At 43.2% G+C, this 26819-nt stretch overlaps 2 protein-coding genes across 2 annotated transcripts in view; one reads left to right on the top strand and one right to left on the bottom strand.

Annotated features, from left to right (window-relative positions):
• LOC146075793 (A.superbus venom factor 1-like) overlaps positions 1 to 26819 on the bottom strand; it is a 262596-nt gene that overhangs the window by 82347 nt on the left and 153430 nt on the right. The window lies entirely within an intron of this gene.
• The window catches only part of LOC146072190 (venom factor-like), a 113210-nt gene that overhangs the window by 74589 nt on the left and 11802 nt on the right, over positions 1 to 26819 (top strand). Inside the window, exons 16-21 of the mRNA XM_083179516.1 lie at positions 1635 to 1709; positions 3522 to 3722; positions 4950 to 5061; positions 22010 to 22095; positions 22773 to 22912; positions 24334 to 24540. Coding sequence (XP_083035642.1) covers positions 1635 to 1709; positions 3522 to 3722; positions 4950 to 5061; positions 22010 to 22095; positions 22773 to 22912; positions 24334 to 24540 — 821 coding nt within the window. The remainder of the gene's footprint in view (positions 1 to 1634; positions 1710 to 3521; positions 3723 to 4949; positions 5062 to 22009; positions 22096 to 22772; positions 22913 to 24333; positions 24541 to 26819) is intronic.

Raw genomic sequence — 26819 nt, 5'->3', positions numbered from 1 at the left:
GTCTGTTGAAATTGGCTAGTTCAGTGGTTCCCAAACTGTGTGCCTAGGCACTCTGGGGTGCCTGGGGATGTTTGCATGGGTGCCTCCGGTTGGGGGTCCACGGCCAAAACAAATTATTTATGTCCAAAGTGATAGGCAAAACCAGTGCGGTCAAGAGAAAAAGATGTCCCAAGGCGCAATCAAGGAGTCCGTGCTGCCTCAATGTCGATGGAGGATCACTGGAAATGCCTCCTTTGAAGAATACCATGGCTGGAAAACAACACTGATGGCGGTCGACTCGGTGTAGTAGGTGATAGTGTACAATTAAGGTGATGTTCACATAGAAAAGAATAAAAAAAATATAAATAAAGTGTCAGATTCTTCAAATTTCAATAAATATAGTGAATTAAGGGAATAGTGAATAAAGTCGTACCGAACTCACAAATTAAATCATGAGCACTCGTGTGTAAAGGTTGTTTTATAGGAACACCGTCCGTGCCGAACGGGGGTGTAGGAAGGCTGCATACCGTACTCACAAGAGAAAAGATCTTTATACTCTCATAGCGGTTTCTTTATCTTCAAAACAACTAGTTCTTAGGACTCTTTTAACTACACGGAGTAAAGCGCCATTAGTGTTGTTTTCCCGCCATAAAACCAGTGCTGGTGGCTTCCAATCATAAAAGGTATGGACAATTAGAAGAACCACACCTGTGTTCCCCACCACATAACAGAACCTGAGGATAACAGTTAAGCACAATTGACTTTATTTTTTTAATTTATCCATAAGAAACTCTTTGACTATAGGTGCCTTTAACATATGCTGATATTCCAGGGCGCCCTGCTCAAGAAAGTTTGGGAAACACTGGGCTAGTTATCCTTTCTCATTGATTAGGGCCAAGCATTAGAGCCGGATTATAGTGGGCAGTACGGATGGTGTAGTGTGTTAGCATTACTGCCTCACAGCGCTGAGGTCATGGGTTCGATTCCCACCATGGCTCTAACTGTGCCGAGTTTGTATATTCCTCCGGATACTCCAGTTTCCTCCAAAAATATACTGGTAGGTTAATTGGCTCCCAACAAAAAATAACCCTAGACTGTCTGTGTGCGTGTATATGTGTGGTAGGAAATATAGATTGTAAGCTCCACTGGGGCAGGGACTGATGTGTATGTTCAACTATACTCTGTAGAGCGCTGCGGAATCTGTATAAATATTGTATATATTCTCAGTACCTTTACAATATTCTCAGTACCTTTACAATGAAGAATGAATCCATGGCTCAATATGGGTATGGACTCATTGTGAAAGAAGCTGTGTGTAACTCATACTGTATATGTTGATGCTCCATGCAAAATGTAATCTGTGACCTTTCCTGGCAGAGGGACTTTATATATATATATGCAGGGTAAATACTGGCTGCAATTTAGATTTCAGTTTGAACACACCCTTCCCAAATCTAACTCTCTCTGCGCATTTTACATCTGCCCCACCTGCAGTGCACATGGTTTTGCCCATTTTCCAACCAAATTTGTACTGAGCTCAGATCTGGATAAGGGCCACTGTGTAGAAACCATCACTCGTTGCACTTTATAACTCTCAGAGGCTTAATACTTCTGTTAACGTCTTCTTATATTTGTCTTGTATTATTTTTCCACAGAGCCTTTATGTGAAACAAAATTAAAGCGCAGACGACGATCGTCAGCAGCGCTGATTCAGCATAAAGACAATAAAGGTAAAACTAAAGTTCAATTCTCCAACTAATTGTTCCGGAGACGCTGAACCTGTCTATACTCTCATATGCTGAAGTTTCTGATCACCATAAAAGGAATGTCATTAATTCCATTACACGTTTTTTCTTTTTTACTTTCATTCTATTCAAAACAAAATTAGTTTTAGAAAACAGTTCTGTGCTAATTAATTAAAATAATATACTTAAAAAGTACAGAAACTATTGTTATAGGAAGAAATGGAAGCAATGATTTCTTTTTCTTCCTTAGAACACACTAATATAACCCATTTTTAGGAGTTTACTAATTCTGAAGCTGTGTACTGGCACACTGTTTAGGGGAGAAAAAAAAAACAGAAAGGAAAGACAATTTGCCAATGCACCCTCATTTAGGCTTATACTATTTTTTTTAGCCATGCTTATACAAAGCCAGTGTAAAACAAAAGAAAACCGAGGGCTGATTAAGCAAGAGGTGACATAAACCACCGAAGGGATTTGAGCTGCCTGCACTTTAGGTAGTGAGTTGCTGGGGTGTTATGATAAGCTTAGTGATAGCCAATCAGGGATCAAGGGAGGTGTTCCTTGAGCTAGGAATAGGCAGGAAATCAGGTGATTTCCCTCTCTGGTCGGAATTTCCCCACCCTCCCTCCCTAACTTTCTCTCTTCTTGGCGGCGGTAAAGAACGGTCCTTGTTTAAATGAATATCGTATGAAGATAGTGGGGTGTGCTCTCCCGACGTCGATATGTCGCTAGCCCATGCCCCTTGGACAGGGGATGTGCTGCACCATCCGCACGGGTGGGTCGCGAGGGGAGAGTTGGACACCAACGATGTATGAATGGTGTGTTGTGATCGCACCCCTCTCTCTTTTTCAATGACCGTTCTTTAGGGCCGCCACCCTTTATAGTCAAGTTATAGCTGTCAATTAATACATTTGACATCATATTTTGAGCACTTGTGCCTGTCTCGTTATTTTAGTGTTAAGTTACGTTTAAGGTGTAAATAAGTTTGTTAAAGTGTTAAAGATTACCGATGGTGAGTTTATTAGGGGAGACAAGTAAAGCTACTGTATATGTAATATTGAATTTGTATAGTACTTTTTTTCCACATAGGACAATGTATATCTGAATGATGGTGGTTATCTTTGTTATATGTTAAACACATTGATTTTAGTGTTGTAAATAAGAATTATATATGTATAGATGTATGCTATTGTTAATGCCATTTTACAAATAAAAGTATGGATTAACCTTTGTGTAATATTCTTAGGGTTGTTATCAATATACTTATTTTTTGTATATTTGAATAAATTTATCAAAGCCCTTACAACAAGGGAATTTATTAATAAAGTGTCATTATAGTGATATAGTGGTGGACTTATTTGCTCCAGTCCACCAGTTGAAAATTCATTTGGAGATACTTCAAAACATAAACAAACAAGATAGGAGCAATTCCTAGTGGAATAAAGTTACAAGTATTGACTATAAAAAAAAAATATGCTAGGTAAAATAATTAGCTAAGATGCAAAACTAGCAGTATAAAACACAGGCAGTAGTTAGCAATTAAACATAAATCCACATAAAACAAATAGCTTAAAAGCAAACATATACAGACAGTTAATTACTACCATGGGTGCACAAAGCACGTTCAGCCTGTTGGTAATTGAAGCAAAGGTAAAGGAGTCCTGGACTTTCACTGCATGACTTGCTTACGTTTCTATTTGGCAACCGGTACCCACAGGCAAGGCTAGCACTGTTGCGTTTGGGGTGTGAGGGTACCATTACTGGGACAAATGCTAATTATGGGCCTCATTCTTGCAGCCTCCAAATACTCAGACAAGGAGAAGACATGCTGCGAGGATGGAATGCTGGAAAACCCCATGGGTGACACCTGTGAGCGCCGCTCCCGTCACATACAGGATGGACAGAAGTGCATCGCTGCCTTCCTTGACTGCTGCCAGGAGATTGAGAAGCTGAAGGCATCTGAGAGGGAACTGAAAGACGTTGATGAGCTAGCAAGAAGTAAGGAGACATAAAACAGACCGTAGTCTACGTACAGTATAAATTAGAGACAAAACACATTATGGGCACACGCACAAAACACATGACGGTAGATGACAACATTTCCATTATTGGGAATGATTCCAATGCGGTTCCTTATTCTGTTACATCACAAAGAGCAATTGCACTGGCTCATCTCATTTCGAAAATGAGCTTGGATTCCAAAATCTTAAATTAAAACGGATTTGTTTCATCTTTTTCGGTAACGGAATCCCCCGTACTGTTGCCCCTCTTAAGTTTACCATCTCTGGAGAGAGAATTGTTTATGGCTGTTAAATTGTCTTATTTACAATATATTAACACTGATATTGAGATATGATGTGATATTTTAAAAAACTCCCATCATTTCTTTGCTTCATATGCAAATGAGTGAAAGCCTTCATATAATATTGTGTTCATTCTGCTAACACTTAAAGTAAAAGTAATATCCCAATGTGGCGCTATTTACACCAAGCGTTTGATTGTAACATACTGTACATATATGGAGCCAAAGTCTTTAGAAAAAGTTCCCCCTTCAGGTTTTCAGTCTCCGACTCTGTGAATATCAGCACATGTGATCCTCATAGAGTTCAGTCCACAATATACTGTATCATTAGTTCAGCCTGAGCTGTTTACATGGGGTGACACAAAATGCTTCACAATGATTGGTTCTTCTTATTAATAAAATCAAAAGCCAACAGAAAGACAATGGTAGGGACTTTGTGCATATTAGAGTGTAGGTTCTGATTCTGAATCCTAACTACAAGGGCTGAAATGCAATGTTTTCTGACCCAGAAATTCTAGCCTCTTCTGGATCAAGGACTCTGGAGGTTATTCTGATTCACTCGGAAAGGCCCAATCACTCTCTAATGGACAAAACCATGTGCACTGCAGGTGGGGCTGATGTAACATGTGCAGAGAGAGTTAGATTTGGGTGTTTTATTGTTTCTGTGCAGGGTAAATACTGGCTGCTTTATTTTTACACTGCAATATAGATATCAGTTTGAAGTACACCCCCCACCCAAATTTAACTCTCTCTACACATGTTACGTTTAGTAACCTATAGGTCATTTTCTGTGTACGGTTATGAACAGAGCAGCGGGTATATCCTACTCTTAAGCAAGACCACAATGAAGTCACACCGTTTGGGAAGTCAATAAGATATTTCAGAGCAGGCAAAGTTAACAAAACATTTTGTATTTATATCAGGTGATGAAGACAGTGATTACATTGAAGATTCTGACATTCAATCCAGGTCAGAGTTTCCAGAAAGTTGGCTCTGGAAGGTGGAGACAATGAATGAGAGACCGGATGCTGATGGGTAAATATCCTGTTCTCTTACTAATTATGGTTAAAGGGTTCTGCTGACCCCTTATACCCGCAAGGGCTTATCGCTGACAGCCCCCACACCACCCCCACTTGTATGAGACATAAGCCTGCTAGGCTTATGGTAGAAAGGGGCCTGCTGGCACCCCAATTCCCCCACAGGGGCTCATTCGATACTTTCACCATTGACCCTGATTTCGTATGTACATTTGTTTGCAACTACATAATAAAGAAACATTTTGATTTCACATAATCAGTATCTTGTCACTTACTTACAAACACAAAGGAGAGCGCTTAACTTAAACCTTTATTCTATACCATTTTTTGAGCACGGACAACTCAAGTTAAGCTGCCCCACATACAAAAGGCTAATAAGCGCTGTAACCACCCCCATTGTAAACTGTACTACTAAGTCCACTGGTTACTAGCTGCTATTTTCCCCCAAACACCACGTACACTATCCCAATATACATGGGGATAACTGATATTAGGCTGACCAGAAGTCAGAAGGCTCTTAAAGCCATAGAGGAGATCAACACCACCACACCTAATATACCTCCCTCCGAGTTCTTCCAGAACTTTAGACAACTGGAAACACTAATTCAGAAAGAGACACGTGTGTGGTGGGACAGACACATCCTACACTGGTACTACAACAACAACCTCATCCCAAAAGGCCTACACATCAGAAAAGCACCAACACATAGTACTGACGACACCACGTTTATGTCCAAATGGAATGAGGCACTGAACGATTGCTCACGCAAACTCATTTCAATCATTCTAGAAAAGCACGACACAGAATTAAGCACACTTAACGCACAAATAGAGAAAACCAACAAACTCATAGAACCTTACACAAAGGAACCAGGATACAAAGACATAGAGGACATTACCAAACAGAGACTCGTGAATAAAGAGGATCAAATAATCAAAACAAAAATCAATAAAATACACAGAGATTTAAAACCCAAATTAACCAATAGTAACACCAGACCTAACATCAGGCAAAATACCAAAACACAAACAGGTAACAAACACCTAAAGCGTAAGACCCTCATACCTCACACCCCTAACAAAAGACATCACACTACCCACAAATACAAGAACACATCCAGACTCTACAAAAACACGGGACTCACATACCAACAATACATGAAAAAACTGCACACAAATAAAGGGGGTAACTACACATTAACAGGTGACAACAACAAAGACTTAAACACAATACCGACCACCGACCGTCCACAAATAGAAGATTGCAACATTAGCATCAACACCACATACTCAGAATCAGAATCAGAGGGTGATTCCTCATTTTCAGTCCATGAAATAGACGACGACACAGAGTACGATCACCTGGCAAGGTTGTCCTTCGACCAGGGGTGGGTCACAACACTTAGAGATTATCAGAACACTACAACAGTAACGACCCCCACACCAACACCCACAACAGAATGGGGGGAACATTTTTTAGACACAGAGACAGGCAGACTGGCCTGTCTAAAAAACCCCAGTCAACAGAACCCAAACCTAGGCAAAAACACCAAAAAAAGACAAAAACCAGAAGAGGATGCAGAGGAGGCTCCTCCAAAAACACCAAAAAAACAGAAACAACACACACCAGAACTGACACAGACAAATACAACAAGGACAACCCTGACAGCACAGCCATCTTTAATCTAAGTGGCACCCCCCTCACGTCAGTTCAAGAACAGGTACTCTCAAAAGGACTTAAATTTGCACCAACAAAAAAACCCAATAAATTTGACATATATTGTGACCTACAATCATTTACCAGAAAACTGACTCTCAAGAAGTATTTCAACTCCAATCCAATCATCAGAAACCATGCAGACACAGTTGACAAATACAAACACACACAACTCAGACCCAAGTCCACTTTCTATCCGACACATATGAAATCCCACCACATTAAAACTTTCGAGACCCTCGTTGCTAGGGATCTCGACAACATGAGAGACAAACCCACCAATCACAACACAAACAACATGACCAAACAAGAGCTACAAGAACTCAGATACTTAGAGAAAAATGACCAATTGATCATCAAACCAGCAGACAAGGGGGGAGGCATAGTGGTACTTAATAAACAAGACTACATTACAGAGGCACAACGTTTACTTGATGACACCACCACATACAAACCACTGAAGGGAGACCCCACACAGAACTTCAAAACAGAACTAGACGCACTTCTCACAACAGGCAGGGATAACGGAATCATAAACAAACACGAATACCTCTTTCTACAACAACAACACCCCATCATACCAGTCTTCTACTACCTCCCTAAAATACATAAAAACCAGACACATCCACCTGGGAGACCTATCATCTCAGGCATCAACTCCCTTACCTCCAACCTAGCACAGTACACAGATAACTTCCTCCAAAGTCATGTAAAAGCTCTACCATCATACATTAAAGACACCACGGACATCATTAATCACCTACAAACCATTAACTGGGAACCAGACTACTGGATCGCCACAAGCGATGTCACATCACTTTACACGGTCATAAACCACAACCAGGGTTTAGAAAGCACCAAACATTTCCTAGACAAAGACACAGAACTCCCACCAGAACAGACAGACTTCATCATCAATGCCATTGAATACATTCTACATCACAACTACACATGGTTCAATAACACATATTACCTACAGACCACTGGGACCGCTATGGGATCGAAAGTGGCACCCAGCTATGCCAACCTGTTTATGGGTAAGTGGGAGGAGGATCATATACAGGCTGGGCATGGCTGGCATGACAATTTGATCCTATGGCGGCGCTTCATCGACGACATCATCTTCATATGGAAAGGGACACTTGACTCACTGACGAGCTTCACCAACTATCTCAACGCTAACAATAGGAACCTCACCTTCACAACCAACATCAGTAAAACATCAGTTCAATTTCTGGACCTGGACATATACATAGAAGACAACACCATACACACAAGGACATACAGAAAAAACGTAGACGTTAACAGCTACATACTTTACACCAGCGCACATCACAAACCCTGGCTGCAGAACATCCCCAAAGGGCAATTCCGCCGCATCAGACGGAATTGCTCTAAGACAGAGGAGTTTTTAACACAGAGCACAGAACTGATGGGACAGTTCAAAGAAAAATTGTACGACCAACACATAGTCGAAACTGCACTTAACGAAGTCACAGCACTGGACAGAACCACCACACTACAGACCAGACCAAAACCAAATCAGACAGAGATCAATGAAGTTACATTCATAACCACCTACAATCAATCAGCTAAACAATTCCACAACATACTAAGAAAACACTGGCACATTTTACAACAAGACCCTGACCTCACACCTTCAATACCTGACAAACCCAAAATCACCTACCGTAAAGCCCCGGACATCAGACAAAAACTGGTACACAACCACATTAAACCCAAGACTCTGACCCAGACAACCATTGACCACACCACAGGCTTCCACTACTGTGGAAGATGCACGGGCTGCAAAAATATAACTAACAAATCCACTAAGAAAGTCCAGGCCTGGACATCCACTACAACAGGTAAAACATTCAAAATTACACAACAGACATCATGTGAACACACAGGGGTGATATATCTTCTGAGATGCCCCTGCGGTCTAGAATACATAGGAAGAACCACTCGCACACTCAAACAGCGCATATATGAACACATTAGGAACATCCGCATAGGATATGAAAATCACAGTGTATCCCTACATTACAAAAACCACCACAACTGCGACCCCAAGAATCTATTCTTTATGGGAATAGAGACCCCCCCTAAAAATTGGAGAGGGGGAAACCATATAGACACTCTCAATAAACGAGAGCTCTTCTGGATATACACCATTAAGACACTGAACCCAAAAGGACTAAACATTGATTTTCATAACAGCCACTTGGGCTAAACCCAATGATTCTGACCCCATTGTTCATAATATGCTAAAATCATACACTGTGTTTCTCATCAATTATACTATATATCCTGCAACTACCTTTTAACACAATAGAATTAATACTTATTCCATTACCTACTAAACCAGACATCACCTCCCCTTTTTTTCACCACCCACCGTAATAACTGACATCTAGACCTCACAGGGTTAACAGCCCTCCGTCCCACACACACAGAGCATAGTTCTTCCTGATTGACACCGCACAACAGCCAATTAGAGACCCACTACACAGACCAATCAAGTTCCATGGTTGCGTCCACAGACACGCCCCTCCAGCATAAATCAAGCATCACCCACGTCTGCACCATCCTTGATAAAGGCCCCAGTGGCTGAAACGCGTTGGATAATACAAACCCCATCTCACAGCACTTCAAGCCCACAATACCACACTGAACGAAGTCTCCTCCAAGCCGGAGTCGAGCGCTCGGCACCAGGGTGACGTCACCGCGACTATCCGGAAGTAACGTCCGAGCAAGCCGCACTTCCAGCACAGCGGCCTCACACCTCTCAGCCAGCCGGGTGAACGTCCTTCACCTCGGACTGGTACAGACAACCCGGGACCTCAGCACAGCACCGCTGCGCACCACTCTGCAAGAACATCAGCTGGGTAAGATACCTGGGAGCGGGACGCCGCAACCCAGCGCAACCCACACAGATACCAAGTGACTTTGCCTCCAGCCCCTGGCATTGGTGTTGCTGCTCTGGACTGTACTCCCACTCGCCCCATCGTTTTCCCCATCACACACATCTGCCAGCATAAGACATAAGCCTGCTGGCTTATGGTTAAAGGGTTCTGCTGACCCCTTATACCCGCAAGGGCTTATCGCTGACAGCCCCCACACCACCCCCACTTGTATGAGACATAAGCCTGCTAGGCTTATGGTAGAAAGGGGCCTGCTGGCACCCCAATTCCCCCACAGGGGCTCATTCGATACTTTCACCATTGACCCTGATTTCGTATGTACATTTGTTTGCAACTACATAATAAAGAAACATTTTGATTTCACATAATCAGTATCTTGTCACTTACTTACAAACACAAAGGAGAGCGCTTAACTTAAACCTTTATTCTATACCATTTTTTGAGCACGGACAACTCAAGTTAAGCTGCCCCACATACAAAAGGCTAATAAGCGCTGTAACCACCCCCATTGTAAACTGTACTACTAAGTCCACTGGTTACTAGCTGCTATTTTCCCCCAAACACCACGTACACTATCCCAATATACATGGGGATAACTGATATTAGGCTGACCAGAAGTCAGAAGGCTCTTAAAGCCATAGAGGAGATCAACACCACCACACCTAATATACCTCCCTCCGAGTTCTTCCAGAACTTTAGACAACTGGAAACACTAATTCAGAAAGAGACACGTGTGTGGTGGGACAGACACATCCTACACTGGTACTACAACAACAACCTCATCCCAAAAGGCCTACACATCAGAAAAGCACCAACACATAGTACTGACGACACCACGTTTATGTCCAAATGGAATGAGGCACTGAACGATTGCTCACGCAAACTCATTTCAATCATTCTAGAAAAGCACGACACAGAATTAAGCACACTTAACGCACAAATAGAGAAAACCAACAAACTCATAGAACCTTACACAAAGGAACCAGGATACAAAGACATAGAGGACATTACCAAACAGAGACTCGTGAATAAAGAGGATCAAATAATCAAAACAAAAATCAATAAAATACACAGAGATTTAAAACCCAAATTAACCAATAGTAACACCAGACCTAACATCAGGCAAAATACCAAAACACAAACAGGTAACAAACACCTAAAGCGTAAGACCCTCATACCTCACACCCCTAACAAAAGACATCACACTACCCACAAATACAAGAACACATCCAGACTCTACAAAAACACGGGACTCACATACCAACAATACATGAAAAAACTGCACACAAATAAAGGGGGTAACTACACATTAACAGGTGACAACAACAAAGACTTAAACACAATACCGACCACCGACCGTCCACAAATAGAAGATTGCAACATTAGCATCAACACCACATACTCAGAATCAGAATCAGAGGGTGATTCCTCATTTTCAGTCCATGAAATAGACGACGACACAGAGTACGATCACCTGGCAAGGTTGTCCTTCGACCAGGGGTGGGTCACAACACTTAGAGATTATCAGAACACTACAACAGTAACGACCCCCACACCAACACCCACAACAGAATGGGGGGAACATTTTTTAGACACAGAGACAGGCAGACTGGCCTGTCTAAAAAACCCCAGTCAACAGAACCCAAACCTAGGCAAAAACACCAAAAAAAGACAAAAACCAGAAGAGGATGCAGAGGAGGCTCCTCCAAAAACACCAAAAAAACAGAAACAACACACACCAGAACTGACACAGACAAATACAACAAGGACAACCCTGACAGCACAGCCATCTTTAATCTAAGTGGCACCCCCCTCACGTCAGTTCAAGAACAGGTACTCTCAAAAGGACTTAAATTTGCACCAACAAAAAAACCCAATAAATTTGACATATATTGTGACCTACAATCATTTACCAGAAAACTGACTCTCAAGAAGTATTTCAACTCCAATCCAATCATCAGAAACCATGCAGACACAGTTGACAAATACAAACACACAACTCAGACCCAAGTCCACTTTCTATCCGACACATATGAAATCCCACCACATTAAAACTTTCGAGACCCTCGTTGCTAGGGATCTCGACAACATGAGAGACAAACCCACCAATCACAACACAAACAACATGACCAAACAAGAGCTACAAGAACTCAGATACTTAGAGAAAAATGACCAATTGATCATCAAACCAGCAGACAAGGGGGGAGGCATAGTGGTACTTAATAAACAAGACTACATTACAGAGGCACAACGTTTACTTGATGACACCACCACATACAAACCACTGAAGGGAGACCCCACACAGAACTTCAAAACAGAACTAGACGCACTTCTCACAACAGGCAGGGATAACGGAATCATAAACAAACACGAATACCTCTTTCTACAACAACAACACCCCATCATACCAGTCTTCTACTACCTCCCTAAAATACATAAAAACCAGACACATCCACCTGGGAGACCTATCATCTCAGGCATCAACTCCCTTACCTCCAACCTAGCACAGTACACAGATAACTTCCTCCAAAGTCATGTAAAAGCTCTACCATCATACATTAAAGACACCACGGACATCATTAATCACCTACAAACCATTAACTGGGAACCAGACTACTGGATCGCCACAAGCGATGTCACATCACTTTACACGGTCATAAACCACAACCAGGGTTTAGAAAGCACCAAACATTTCCTAGACAAAGACACAGAACTCCCACCAGAACAGACAGACTTCATCATCAATGCCATTGAATACATTCTACATCACAACTACACATGGTTCAATAACACATATTACCTACAGACCACTGGGACCGCTATGGGATCGAAAGTGGCACCCAGCTATGCCAACCTGTTTATGGGTAAGTGGGAGGAGGATCATATACAGGCTGGGCATGGCTGGCATGACAATTTGATCCTATGGCGGCGCTTCATCGACGACATCATCTTCATATGGAAAGGGACACTTGACTCACTGACGAGCTTCACCAACTATCTCAACGCTAACAATAGGAACCTCACCTTCACAACCAACATCAGTAAAACATCAGTTCAATTTCTGGACCTGGACATATACATAGAAGACAACACCATACACACAAGGACATACAGAAAAAACGTAGACGTTAACAGCTACATACTTTACACCAGCGCACATCACAAACCCTGGCTGCAGAACATCCCCAAAGGGCAATTCCGCCGCATCAGACGGAATTGCTCTAAGACAGAGGAGTTTTTAACACAGAGCACAGAACTGATGGGACAGTTCAAAGAAAAATTGTACGACCAACACATAGTCGAAACTGCACTTAACGAAGTCACAGCACTGGACAGAACCACCACACTACAGACCAGACCAAAACCAAATCAGACAGAGATCAATGAAGTTACATTCATAACCACCTACAATCAATCAGCTAAACAATTCCACAACATACTAAGAAAACACTGGCACATTTTACAACAAGACCCTGACCTCACACCTTCAATACCTGACAAACCCAAAATCACCTACCGTAAAGCCCCGGACATCAGACAAAAACTGGTACACAACCACATTAAACCCAAGACTCTGACCCAGACAACCATTGACCACACCACAGGCTTCCACTACTGTGGAAGATGCACGGGCTGCAAAAATATAACTAACAAATCCACTAAGAAAGTCCAGGCCTGGACATCCACTACAACAGGTAAAACATTCAAAATTACACAACAGACATCATGTGAACACACAGGGGTGATATATCTTCTGAGATGCCCCTGCGGTCTAGAATACATAGGAAGAACCACTCGCACACTCAAACAGCGCATATATGAACACATTAGGAACATCCGCATAGGATATGAAAATCACAGTGTATCCCTACATTACAAAAACCACCACAACTGCGACCCCAAGAATCTATTCTTTATGGGAATAGAGACCCCCCCTAAAAATTGGAGAGGGGGAAACCATATAGACACTCTCAATAAACGAGAGCTCTTCTGGATATACACCATTAAGACACTGAACCCAAAAGGACTAAACATTGATTTTCATAACAGCCACTTGGGCTAAACCCAATGATTCTGACCCCATTGTTCATAATATGCTAAAATCATACACTGTGTTTCTCATCAATTATACTATATATCCTGCAACTACCTTTTAACACAATAGAATTAATACTTATTCCATTACCTACTAAACCAGACATCACCTCCCCTTTTTTTCACCACCCACCGTAATAACTGACATCTAGACCTCACAGGGTTAACAGCCCTCCGTCCCACACACACAGAGCATAGTTCTTCCTGATTGACACCGCACAACAGCCAATTAGAGACCCACTACACAGACCAATCAAGTTCCATGGTTGCGTCCACAGACACGCCCCTCCAGCATAAATCAAGCATCACCCACGTCTGCACCATCCTTGATAAAGGCCCCAGTGGCTGAAACGCGTTGGATAATACAAACCCCATCTCACAGCACTTCAAGCCCACAATACCACACTGAACGAAGTCTCCTCCAAGCCGGAGTCGAGCGCTCGGCACCAGGGTGACGTCACCGCGACTATCCGGAAGTAACGTCCGAGCAAGCCGCACTTCCAGCACAGCGGCCTCACACCTCTCAGCCAGCCGGGTGAACGTCCTTCACCTCGGACTGGTACAGACAACCCGGGACCTCAGCACAGCACCGCTGCGCACCACTCTGCAAGAACATCAGCTGGGTAAGATACCTGGGAGCGGGACGCCGCAACCCAGCGCAACCCACACAGATACCAAGTGACTTTGCCTCCAGCCCCTGGCATTGGTGTTGCTGCTCTGGACTGTACTCCCACTCGCCCCATCGTTTTCCCCATCACACACATCTGCCAGCATAAGACATAAGCCTGCTGGCTTATGGTTAAAGGGTTCTGCTGACCCCTTATACCCGCAAGGGCTTATCGCTGACAGCCCCCACACCACCCCCACTTGTATGAGACATAAGCCTGCTAGGCTTATGGTAGAAAGGGGCCTGCTGGCACCCCAATTCCCCCACAGGGGCTCATTCGATACTTTCACCATTGACCCTGATTTCGTATGTACATTTGTTTGCAACTACATAATAAAGAAACATTTTGATTTCACATAATCAGTATCTTGTCACTTACTTACAAACACAAAGGAGAGCGCTTAACTTAAACCTTTATTCTATACCATTTTTTGAGCACGGACAACTCAAGTTAAGCTGCCCCACATACAAAAGGCTAATAAGCGCTGTAACCACCCCCATTGTAAACTGTACTACTAAGTCCACTGGTTACTAGCTGCTATTTTCCCCCAAACACCACGTACACTATCCCAATATACATGGGGATAACTGATATTAGGCTGACCAGAAGTCAGAAGGCTCTTAAAGCCATAGAGGAGATCAACACCACCACACCTAATATACCTCCCTCCGAGTTCTTCCAGAACTTTAGACAACTGGAAACACTAATTCAGAAAGAGACACGTGTGTGGTGGGACAGACACATCCTACACTGGTACTACAACAACAACCTCATCCCAAAAGGCCTACACATCAGAAAAGCACCAACACATAGTACTGACGACACCACGTTTATGTCCAAATGGAATGAGGCACTGAACGATTGCTCACGCAAACTCATTTCAATCATTCTAGAAAAGCACGACACAGAATTAAGCACACTTAACGCACAAATAGAGAAAACCAACAAACTCATAGAACCTTACACAAAGGAACCAGGATACAAAGACATAGAGGACATTACCAAACAGAGACTCGTGAATAAAGAGGATCAAATAATCAAAACAAAAATCAATAAAATACACAGAGATTTAAAACCCAAATTAACCAATAGTAACACCAGACCTAACATCAGGCAAAATACCAAAACACAAACAGGTAACAAACACCTAAAGCGTAAGACCCTCATACCTCACACCCCTAACAAAAGACATCACACTACCCACAAATACAAGAACACATCCAGACTCTACAAAAACACGGGACTCACATACCAACAATACATGAAAAAACTGCACACAAATAAAGGGGGTAACTACACATTAACAGGTGACAACAACAAAGACTTAAACACAATACCGACCACCGACCGTCCACAAATAGAAGATTGCAACATTAGCATCAACACCACATACTCAGAATCAGAATCAGAGGGTGATTCCTCATTTTCAGTCCATGAAATAGACGACGACACAGAGTACGATCACCTGGCAAGGTTGTCCTTCGACCAGGGGTGGGTCACAACACTTAGAGATTATCAGAACACTACAACAGTAACGACCCCCACACCAACACCCACAACAGAATGGGGGGAACATTTTTTAGACACAGAGACAGGCAGACTGGCCTGTCTAAAAAACCCCAGTCAACAGAACCCAAACCTAGGCAAAAACACCAAAAAAAGACAAAAACCAGAAGAGGATGCAGAGGAGGCTCCTCCAAAAACACCAAAAAAACAGAAACAACACACACCAGAACTGACACAGACAAATACAACAAGGACAACCCTGACAGCACAGCCATCTTTAATCTAAGTGGCACCCCCCTCACGTCAGTTCAAGAACAGGTACTCTCAAAAGGACTTAAATTTGCACCAACAAAAAAACCCAATAAATTTGACATATATTGTGACCTACAATCATTTACCAGAAAACTGACTCTCAAGAAGTATTTCAACTCCAATCCAATCATCAGAAACCATGCAGACACAGTTGACAAATACAAACACACAACTCAGACCCAAGTCCACTTTCTATCCGACACATATGAAATCCCACCACATTAAAACTTTCGAGACCCTCGTTGCTAGGGATCTCGACAACATGAGAGACAAACCCACCAATCACAACACAAACAACATGACCAAACAAGAGCTACAAGAACTCAGATACTTAGAGAAAAATGACCAATTGATCATCAAACCAGCAGACAAGGGGGGAGGCATAGTGGTACTTAATAAACAAGACTACATTACAGAGGCACAACGTTTACTTGATGACACCACCACATACAAACCACTGAAGGGAGACCCCACACAGAACTTCAAAACAGAACTAGACGCACTTCTCACAACAGGCAGGGATAACGGAATCATAAACAAACACGAATACCTCTTTCTACAACAACAACACCCCATCATACCAGTCTTCTACTACCTCCCTAAAATACATAAAAACCAGACACATCCACCTGGGAGACCTATCATCTCAGGCATCAACTCCCTTACCTCCAACCTAGCACAGTACACAGATAACTTCCTCCAAAGTCATGTAAAAGCTCTACCATCATACATTAAAGACACCACGGACATCATTAATCACCTACAAACCATTAACTGGGAACCAGACTACTGGATCGCCACAAGCGATGTCACATCACTTTACACGGTCATAAACCACAACCAGGGTTTAGAAAGCACCAAACATTTCCTAGACAAAGACACAGAACTCCCACCAGAACAGACAGACTTCATCATCAATGCCATTGAATACATTCTACATCACAACTACACATGGTTCAATAACACATATTACCTACAGACCACTGGGACCGCTATGGGATCGAAAGTGGCACCCAGCTATGCCAACCTGTTTATGGGTAAGTGGGAGGAGGATCATATACAGGCTGGGCATGGCTGGCATGACAATTTGATCCTATGGCGGCGCTTCATCGACGACATCATCTTCATATGGAAAGGGACACTTGACTCACTGACGAGCTTCACCAACTATCTCAACGCTAACAATAGGAACCTCACCTTCACAACCAACATCAGTAAAACATCAGTTCAATTTCTGGACCTGGACATATACATAGAAGACAACACCATACACACAAGGACATACAGAAAAAACGTAGACGTTAACAGCTACATACTTTACACCAGCGCACATCACAAACCCTGGCTGCAGAACATCCCCAAAGGGCAATTCCGCCGCATCAGACGGAATTGCTCTAAGACAGAGGAGTTTTTAACACAGAGCACAGAACTGATGGGACAGTTCAAAGAAAAATTGTACGACCAACACATAGTCGAAACTGCACTTAACGAAGTCACAGCACTGGACAGAACCACCACACTACAGACCAGACCAAAACCAAATCAGACAGAGATCAATGAAGTTACATTCATAACCACCTACAATCAATCAGCTAAACAATTCCACAACATACTAAGAAAACACTGGCACATTTTACAACAAGACCCTGACCTCACACCTTCAATACCTGACAAACCCAAAATCACCTACCGTAAAGCCCCGGACATCAGACAAAAACTGGTACACAACCACATTAAACCCAAGACTCTGACCCAGACAACCATTGACCACACCACAGGCTTCCACTACTGTGGAAGATGCACGGGCTGCAAAAATATAACTAACAAATCCACTAAGAAAGTCCAGGCCTGGACATCCACTACAACAGGTAAAACATTCAAAATTACACAACAGACATCATGTGAACACACAGGGGTGATATATCTTCTGAGATGCCCCTGCGGTCTAGAATACATAGGAAGAACCACTCGCACACTCAAACAGCGCATATATGAACACATTAGGAACATCCGCATAGGATATGAAAATCACAGTGTATCCCTACATTACAAAAACCACCACAACTGCGACCCCAAGAATCTATTCTTTATGGGAATAGAGACCCCCCCTAAAAATTGGAGAGGGGGAAACCATATAGACACTCTCAATAAACGAGAGCTCTTCTGGATATACACCATTAAGACACTGAACCCAAAAGGACTAAACATTGATTTTCATAACAGCCACTTGGGCTAAACCCAATGATTCTGACCCCATTGTTCATAATATGCTAAAATCATACACTGTGTTTCTCATCAATTATACTATATATCCTGCAACTACCTTTTAACACAATAGAATTAATACTTATTCCATTACCTACTAAACCAGACATCACCTCCCCTTTTTTTCACCACCCACCGTAATAACTGACATCTAGACCTCACAGCGTTAACAGCCCTCCGTCCCACACACACAGAGCATAGTTCTTCCTGATTGACACCGCACAACAGCCAATTAGAGACCCACTACACAGACCAATCAAGTTCCATGGTTGCGTCCACAGACACGCCCCTCCAGCATAAATCAAGCATCACCCACGTCTGCACCATCCTTGATAAAGGCCCCAGTGGCTGAAACGCGTTGGATAATACAAACCCCATCTCACAGCACTTCAAGCCCACAATACCACACTGAACGAAGTCTCCTCCAAGCCGGAGTCGAGCGCTCGGCACCAGGGTGACGTCACCGCGACTATCCGGAAGTAACGTCCGAGCAAGCCGCACTTCCAGCACAGCGGCCTCACACCTCTCAGCCAGCCGGGTGAACGTCCTTCACCTCGGACTGGTACAGACAACCCGGGACCTCAGCACAGCACCGCTGCGCACCACTCTGCAAGAACATCAGCTGGGTAAGATACCTGGGAGCGGGACGCCGCAACCCAGCGCAACCCACACAGATACCAAGTGACTTTGCCTCCAGCCCCTGGCATTGGTGTTGCTGCTCTGGACTGTAATCCCACTCGCCCCATCGTTTTCCCCATCACACACATCTGCCAGCATAAGACATAAGCCTGCTGGCTTATGGTTAAAGGGTTCTGCTGACCCCTTATACCCGCAAGGGCTTATCGCTGACAGCCCCCACACCACCCCCACTTGTATGAGACATAAGCCTGCTAGGCTTATGGTAGAAAGGGGCCTGCTGGCACCCCAATTCCCCCACAGGGGCTCATTCGATACTTTCACCATTGACCCTGATTTCGTATGTACATTTGTTTGCAACTACATAATAAAGAAACATTTTGATTTCACATAATCAGTATCTTGTCACTTACTTACAAACACAAAGGAGAGCGCTTAACTTAAACCTTTATTCTATACCATTTTTTGAGCACGGACAACTCAAGTTAAGCTGCCCCACATACAAAAGGCTAATAAGCGCTGTAACCACCCCCATTGTAAACTGTACTAATTAGTAGAATGTTGCATGTTCTAATTTAACACATTATTCATCAATAATTGGGTCTCATAAAGAAGTATAGAAATTTTGCCCAAGTGTCAGTTTTATGCTCCGTCAGCCTGTTTTATTACCCATTATTGAGCTTCCGTTGGAATAAATAGCTATGGATTTGGTTGGACCTCAAATAAAATCCACTCCGAGCCATCAATATAATTTGGTGTTAATGGATTGTACTACCAGATATTTGTAAGTAATACCATTGTGCAATACATCAACAAAGACCAGTGCACGGGAACCAGTACATGTCTTTAGAAGGTTAATAATACCTATACCCAGGGCTATTTTTTAGCAGGCTCCAGCAGGAACTGAGGCCCTTATTCTAGTTCACTCTTTCTGACAACATATTTCTTAGATGGACAAAACCATGTTCACTGCAGGTGAGGCAGGTGTTACTTGTGCAGAGATAATTAGATTTGGGTGGGGTTTTACACCTGCCTCACCTGCAGTGCACATGGTTTTGTCCATCTAAGAAATATTTTGTCAGAAATAGTGAACTAGAATAAGGGCCTCAGTTCCTGCTGGAGCCTGCTGAAAAATAGCCCTGCCCATAGAAATCCTAACTGATCAGGGTAATCCATTTATGTAAAAAATAATCATGAAATAATAATACCCCCAGTTTAAAATTACCTCTGTCTGTGTATCACCCCCAGACTGATGGGTTAGAGGAGATGTTTTACAAAATGTAAACGTACTAAAGAAAGTGGTGAACAATGAAAGAGATTGGAATTATTTACTATGTTATTAATTGCTGGTCATAAGAGAGGTCCCCTAATCCTCAATTGGGTTTGCTTCTTTTGGTTTATTCTATGGGAGACACCTAAGGTGATCTCTGGACATTGAATAAGAGACATTGAAGGGGCAATCCAGGCCATATAAACCATGTTTCTTAGATGCAGGAAAGGATGGCTGCAGTGGTGTTAATAGTGAGACAGCTTGTTTTGGTTCCGCTGTAGAAAATAAACTTTTGTCTAAGTGCAATACTGTATGTGAAGGAGGTTAATTATATATACATATATATATATATATATATATATATATATATATATATATATATATATATATATATCCATATATGGATGGAAAAAGTAAATAAAATTGAGGCAATACAAAATTGTCTATGACCCAGAGCAGGTGAGAGTATTCTTAGGAGTCACAGGTTATAATAGAAATATTTTACCCAATTTTGTGACCACTGCGGTCCCACTGACAGGCCTTACCAAGGGAAAACAGAAAGTTATGGTTAAATGGAGTCCTGAAGCAGAAAAGTCTTTCCAGGAGTTGAACGTGGCATTGTGCACCATACTAGTTCTGATGACGTCTGACTTTCAAACTGATGCGTCGAATATAGGAATAGGTGCAGTCCTGTCCAGAACAATGAGGGTGAAGAACATTTTCTTTACTTACGCCTGCGTTCGGTTAAGCCACCGCCCCACTAGAGTGAAACCCCGCCATGAGAAACAAAGCGCATTTTCCCCGACGCTCCCAGCCTTTTTACGAGACACTCCCACAATACATCTGGTTTCCACCCCCACGCACCTACTTCCGGTCCATCACCATGTGACCACTATGCATTTAGTAAAAGTTGCAGGATTTCGTTGCAAGATGGCTTCGCGCATGTGTACTGAGAACCGTACTCGTGCACAGTGTATCGATGATCGTCCGCTGTGTGAAATCGCAGCCGTGCGTTCAGATCTGAATTGCACGCCTTGTCCTTTTTGTTTTTTTTATGAGGCCTGAAGTTATTCTGCCCCATTTGTTGGGAAAAAAAAGGGGGGGGGGGGGGGGTTCTGTGCTAACAGTTATGAAGATATGGAGATATGTTTGCCCCAGGTTTTTGACGGATGAGATTTAAACCCCAAGGAAATGTCTGTTTCTTCAAAACAGATTTGATTACAGTTTGGGATTTAGGTAAAAGCCAGTTTAGGGGTCCTGGGGTGTGGATGGAAAGAGAAGGAGGGCTCCATCCATGAGGCTAATTTCAGATCTTTATGCCTTTAGTCTGAGAGCAGGATAATTAGTACCCGCATGTGTAAGAGGTTGATATAAGCTGTGTCAGGCATTGGCTCAAAGTCTCACCTCCTGGGAAGCAGGCAGCAGGCCTGTTATGATCCACCATAATTTATTATGTATTATGTCATGTAATTTAAAAGTCTGTACCCCAGGATGTATATAGTTTTCTGTTGTTGAATCCATCCAAAAATATATGCGGTTTTTTTTAACAGAATTTCAACCAAGAGTCTCCCTGTATTCTTAATGGATTCTATAACCACATGGGAGGTTCTGGCTGTAAGCTTGTCTGAAAACAAAGGTGAGTACTCCCACCGGTTAGGACGTGTATGATCTAGGATCAGTAGGACTTTGCCATATGCTGGACATCTATGATTGTGGATGCAGACAGTGTTACATAATGGAGATACAGCATGTGATTTACAGTGGTATCAGGGGTGTGAATCCTCAGCTAAGAGCAAAACCGGGTTTCTCACCAGGCCTGTGAGACACCTTCTTCGGGCAGCAACGCCTTACGCTCTTGTGTGTAGCGCAGGGGGGTGCAATCTGCCAGAAGGTGGTTGCGAATTGTGGGAGGGGGCGTTGTAGGGGGAGGGGCGCTCACTCTTTCTCTCTCTCTCACTCTCTCTCTGTGTGCTCCCTCTCTCTACTCTCTCTATGTTCCTTCTCTGCACTCCCTCTCTCTTTGCGCTTTTGGGAGAGTTGCTGCTGGTGGAGGAGGCTGTAGATGAAAAATAAGCCCCTGCACTGCCCAAGAGTAATCTCTGGAGTCTGCCGCTCCTGATGGACTGCAGGTAGGACATTTGCTCATGGTGGTGCAGGGAAAAGAGTCACATACGTAGTTTGCACAGTCAAGTGGCAGTGTTGACAAGTGTCTTAAGTGTTCCTGGCTCTACAAAGACTCAAACCATCCCTGGTACCAGAATGAGGTTTCCTCAAATAAGATGTTCTGTCTTTTCTTTGCAACTTCATTGACAGGTATCTGTGTGTCTAAACCACATGAGATCCAGGTTTTCACAAACTTCTTCATTGACCTGAAGCTGCCATATTCGGTGGTGAGGAATGAACAAGTTGAGTTACGAGCCATTCTCTACAACTACGGCAACAGCAAACAAAGGGTAAGTCAACCAGTTTATAGTAACAATAACAATTAGAGTCACTTACACCTCCACACTGCAGATCCGCTAGTGCAATGCCACATGCCGACTGTACTTCTGTGCAGATCTCACCAAGGAATTACCAAGATGTTTGAGCCAAGATGGTGGAGTCTGTCTAGACACAAACATTTGTAGAGCTTGGGCAGATCATTGATGTTCCATGCTGAGAGCAGATTATGGCATGTACAATACCCACAGGCAAAAAATATATTTCATTTGTTTTGGGACAATACTAATGAAATTAATGGGAAGCAGAAGAAAGGATTTCACTGGGATATTCCAAGGTTTCTTCAAGAAGACTACATTTATTGACCATCTCTGTGGTCCATCCCATGTATTCGTATGAATGCATTAAAATAAACTGACCAATACTGTTTTCCATGAGAACAATATCTGAGTTGATTTTAATGAAGGGGTTGTGCTATTGTGACAATTGTCAATGCTTGTTTTGGAGAGAAGTTGAAAGTCTACAAGTCACAGTAGATACATTAATTTGGGTGAGCACCAATAACTTTATCCAGAATATTTTTATCTGTCCAACTTTCTGTAGGGGACTCATATAAAACTTTATCTCATTTCCTAAAGTTTGTGACTTGGCATCTGCAGATTTAAGTACCATGGGCCTACTGTCATTTAGTAATGGATAAATGCTAGCGATAATGCAAAACTACAGCCCATGCAGAAACCTGCCCTCCCCGCAATACGACCACAAGATTCTATATTGGCATCGCTATTGTGTGAGAAATGTGCTATATAGAGAAACACGCGGACATTAAGAGTATCCCCCTGGCTGCGCAGCCAAGACAGTCGCAGGGCCGCAATCTTTTGAGTCGCGCATGTAGACACGCTATCATTGCAGCCTGTCTTGCTAATAGTCTACACATGCCTGCGTTGTTTGCCCCTTGCATCGTCAAATCAACGCCGAGAAACACTGGGTCTCTCCTCATCGACCCCCCTGCTGGCCCTTACACTGAAGTTGCATTTTTTGAAATGTGACCGAACAGTCAGAGCTCATTCATGCTAACTGGAACATATGCTCAGGCATATAGCGACTTTTGGCTATTTGCGGCTCTAGGTGAATTAGATCCCATGTCTTTATTCATTGTCTTCATTTATGAGTTACTATAATAAACTGAGACGTCCCATAAAATTTTATGGGGACTTCAGGACCAGGGGAATCTCCAAAATCAGCTGCAGACCTTTTTAGGGAGAAATACGGTATCTATTGGTGTTAACATAAGAAAATGTATGTTTTACCCCATTTTTACTTATGGCATCTTTACAGTTATAAAAAGTATAGTGCTTGCTTTTCAACAGTAATGTCTGACGAAATAAATGGTTATTATGTCACAAGTCCGTCATCTGTATTTGGGGTTCTGTAGGTGCGCGTGGAGTGGACTTATAATGAAAACTTCTGCAGTCTCTCCACTGCTAAAAAGAAGTACCGCCAAGATATAACCATCGAACCTGAGTCATCGGTGGCTCTCCCGTTTATTGTTGTGCCGCTGACCTTGGGGCTGCATGATGTGGAGGTGAAGGCTTCTGGTCAGACAGCCGCAGATGGTATCAAGAAGAAGCTGAAGGTCGTGGTGAGTAATGTAGATGGTTGTGCTGCTCATTGTGCTTTTGGTAATATAGTATCATTGAGAAGTAAAAAAAAAAAAAGGGGCAGATTGGGAACGAACAGTGGCCTTAGTATTTAGTAGAATTGGACCAACATGGGCAGCACTAGAGGTATAACATGACATGTAGCCGTGGAAGCATCACTGGATGGCAAAGTTACTGTACTGTAGAGATGGAATAACAGAATGGATGGACAATGCAATGCAATGAGTATGATGGGCTGCCTGCCGGGGGTGGGGTCATATGTCAGCAAACGCAACAGCCCTCAGATATCCCTCAGCCCACTGTGAATCTTCCCTGTTAGCCCTATGGTCAATCCACCGTTCACCGTTGTGTTTTAAATGTATGATACAGTATGAATGATTGAACGTACCGTGTGATTTCATCTTCTTATGATTATTTAATATGTATGACTAACTATCTAGCGCTCCCTGCTCACTAAGGGCCGTATTCAATGAGAAAATTCGCCGTGCACGGCGAGCGTTTTTTTTCGCTCGCCGTGCACTCGCCGTGTTTTTTCGGCGATTCTCCAAGTTTAGAGATTTGCCGTCACGGGACTTTATACACTATTCAATGTGGCTGATACTCGCCGCCCCTCGCGGCGAGTATCAGCCAATCCGTCGTATGAGGTGACGCCGCAGGGAGCCCGAGGACGGTGGCAGGCAGGGAGATGGAAGTCTCCCTGCCTGCCCCAGAACGTATGTGGGGGGGAGGTGGGCTCCCCGGGAGCCAGGCAGCACAAGCTGCCCCCCCCCCCTCCAGAGCCAGCAGGGGAACGGGTATATTCACTGTTCCCGATCATGCATATGTAATAATCGGGTGCAGTGAATATATGAATATCTAATGAGCGGCTCGGCTCCCGGCCCCCTGCTGGCTACTCTGTGTAAAATAAAATTAAAAATATATATAAATATATATATATTTTTTTATTAAATATATATTGATGTGCTATAAGCACATGAATAGAAATAGCATGCCCCTTCATAGAAAAAAATTCCTGATTTTTTACACCAAAATTAAAACAAAGAAACTTTTATTTTAAAAATTCACTTTCCACTTCTCCATGAAAAGATGGAGAATTGCTACACGGAGAGACACAGCGAAAATCACTTAGAAAGACGACGAAAATATCACATTGAATAGGGTGGTTCACTTTTGGAGAGCAAAATGCTCCTTCCAACGCAAAAATAGCACAAACTCGCCATAAAACATGGCAAATTTTTCTCATTGAATACGGCCCTAAGTTGTGCTAGATTTACACTATTATACTCATTTGTGGGAGTAGTCACACATTTTAGAAATATATATCTTTACTATAGATATCTATGTGCACAAAATCTATGAACGATATTCTATGCGCCAGATAATTTAACTGCTTAACGTTCAGTAAAAATACCTTTAATTATTACCCTAAAGTATAAACCTATTTAAGGGGCAGATGTACTAAGCCTCGGTGAATGAAAAAGTGGAGAGAGTGAAACTGCCGACCAATCGGCTCCTTTCATTTTTCAAACTCAGCCTGTAACATGGCAGTTAGGAGCTGAATGGTTGGTATTTTATCTCTCTCAACTCTCCAAAGCTTACTACAAATCCCTCTAAGGGACCGATTCAGACCTGTTTGTATAGGTCCGAATTTAGCCCCGCCTCCAACAGTGGGGGTGTCCGATAGCGGGCGCAGGAGTGCCGCTGCGTGCTCAGGGCTGGCGGATAACATCACATGACTCCAGCCTCCGTTCCTTACTTTTATATGCGGAGAGGAAAAAATCATTAGATGGTGAGCGATCATCAAATTATTACCCCCCCCCCCCCCTGTGTGGACACATCTGCTCACAGCGTAGAGTGGGGATTTGGGAGGGGCATGGGGGGGGGGCGTGCATTTGGCGGGCAGATAACCTGCTCCCTAGGTAGCGAATAAATGCAGCCTAGCCAGCGGGTCTGAGTCTTGATAATATAGCACAAGTGGTCACCAATTAGCACATCACATATCCGTCCTCATCATTCCAGCTCTGTAGACTCCACTACACATCCCTCAAGCAGGGCCGGCGCCACCACTAGGCAAATCTAGGCATTTGCCTAGGGCGCCGGCCACTGGAGGGCGGCATTTTGTGCCGCCCGGGTACCTGTCCTACGGCGCTGTCTATTTAAATCTGGCGGCGGAGGCAGCGGGGGTCCCTGCAGTCCATTAAAAATCACGAGCGCTATCCTCCGGGCTATGCGGAAGCGCTTCTAGTGTTAAAACTCTGGC

Source organism: Crinia signifera, chromosome 4 (genome assembly GCF_055691185.1).
Source record: "Crinia signifera chromosome 4, ASM5569118v1, whole genome shotgun sequence".
Lineage (NCBI taxonomy): Eukaryota > Metazoa > Chordata > Amphibia > Anura > Myobatrachidae > Crinia > Crinia signifera.
This window is presented reverse-complemented; position numbering and strand designations above follow the sequence as displayed.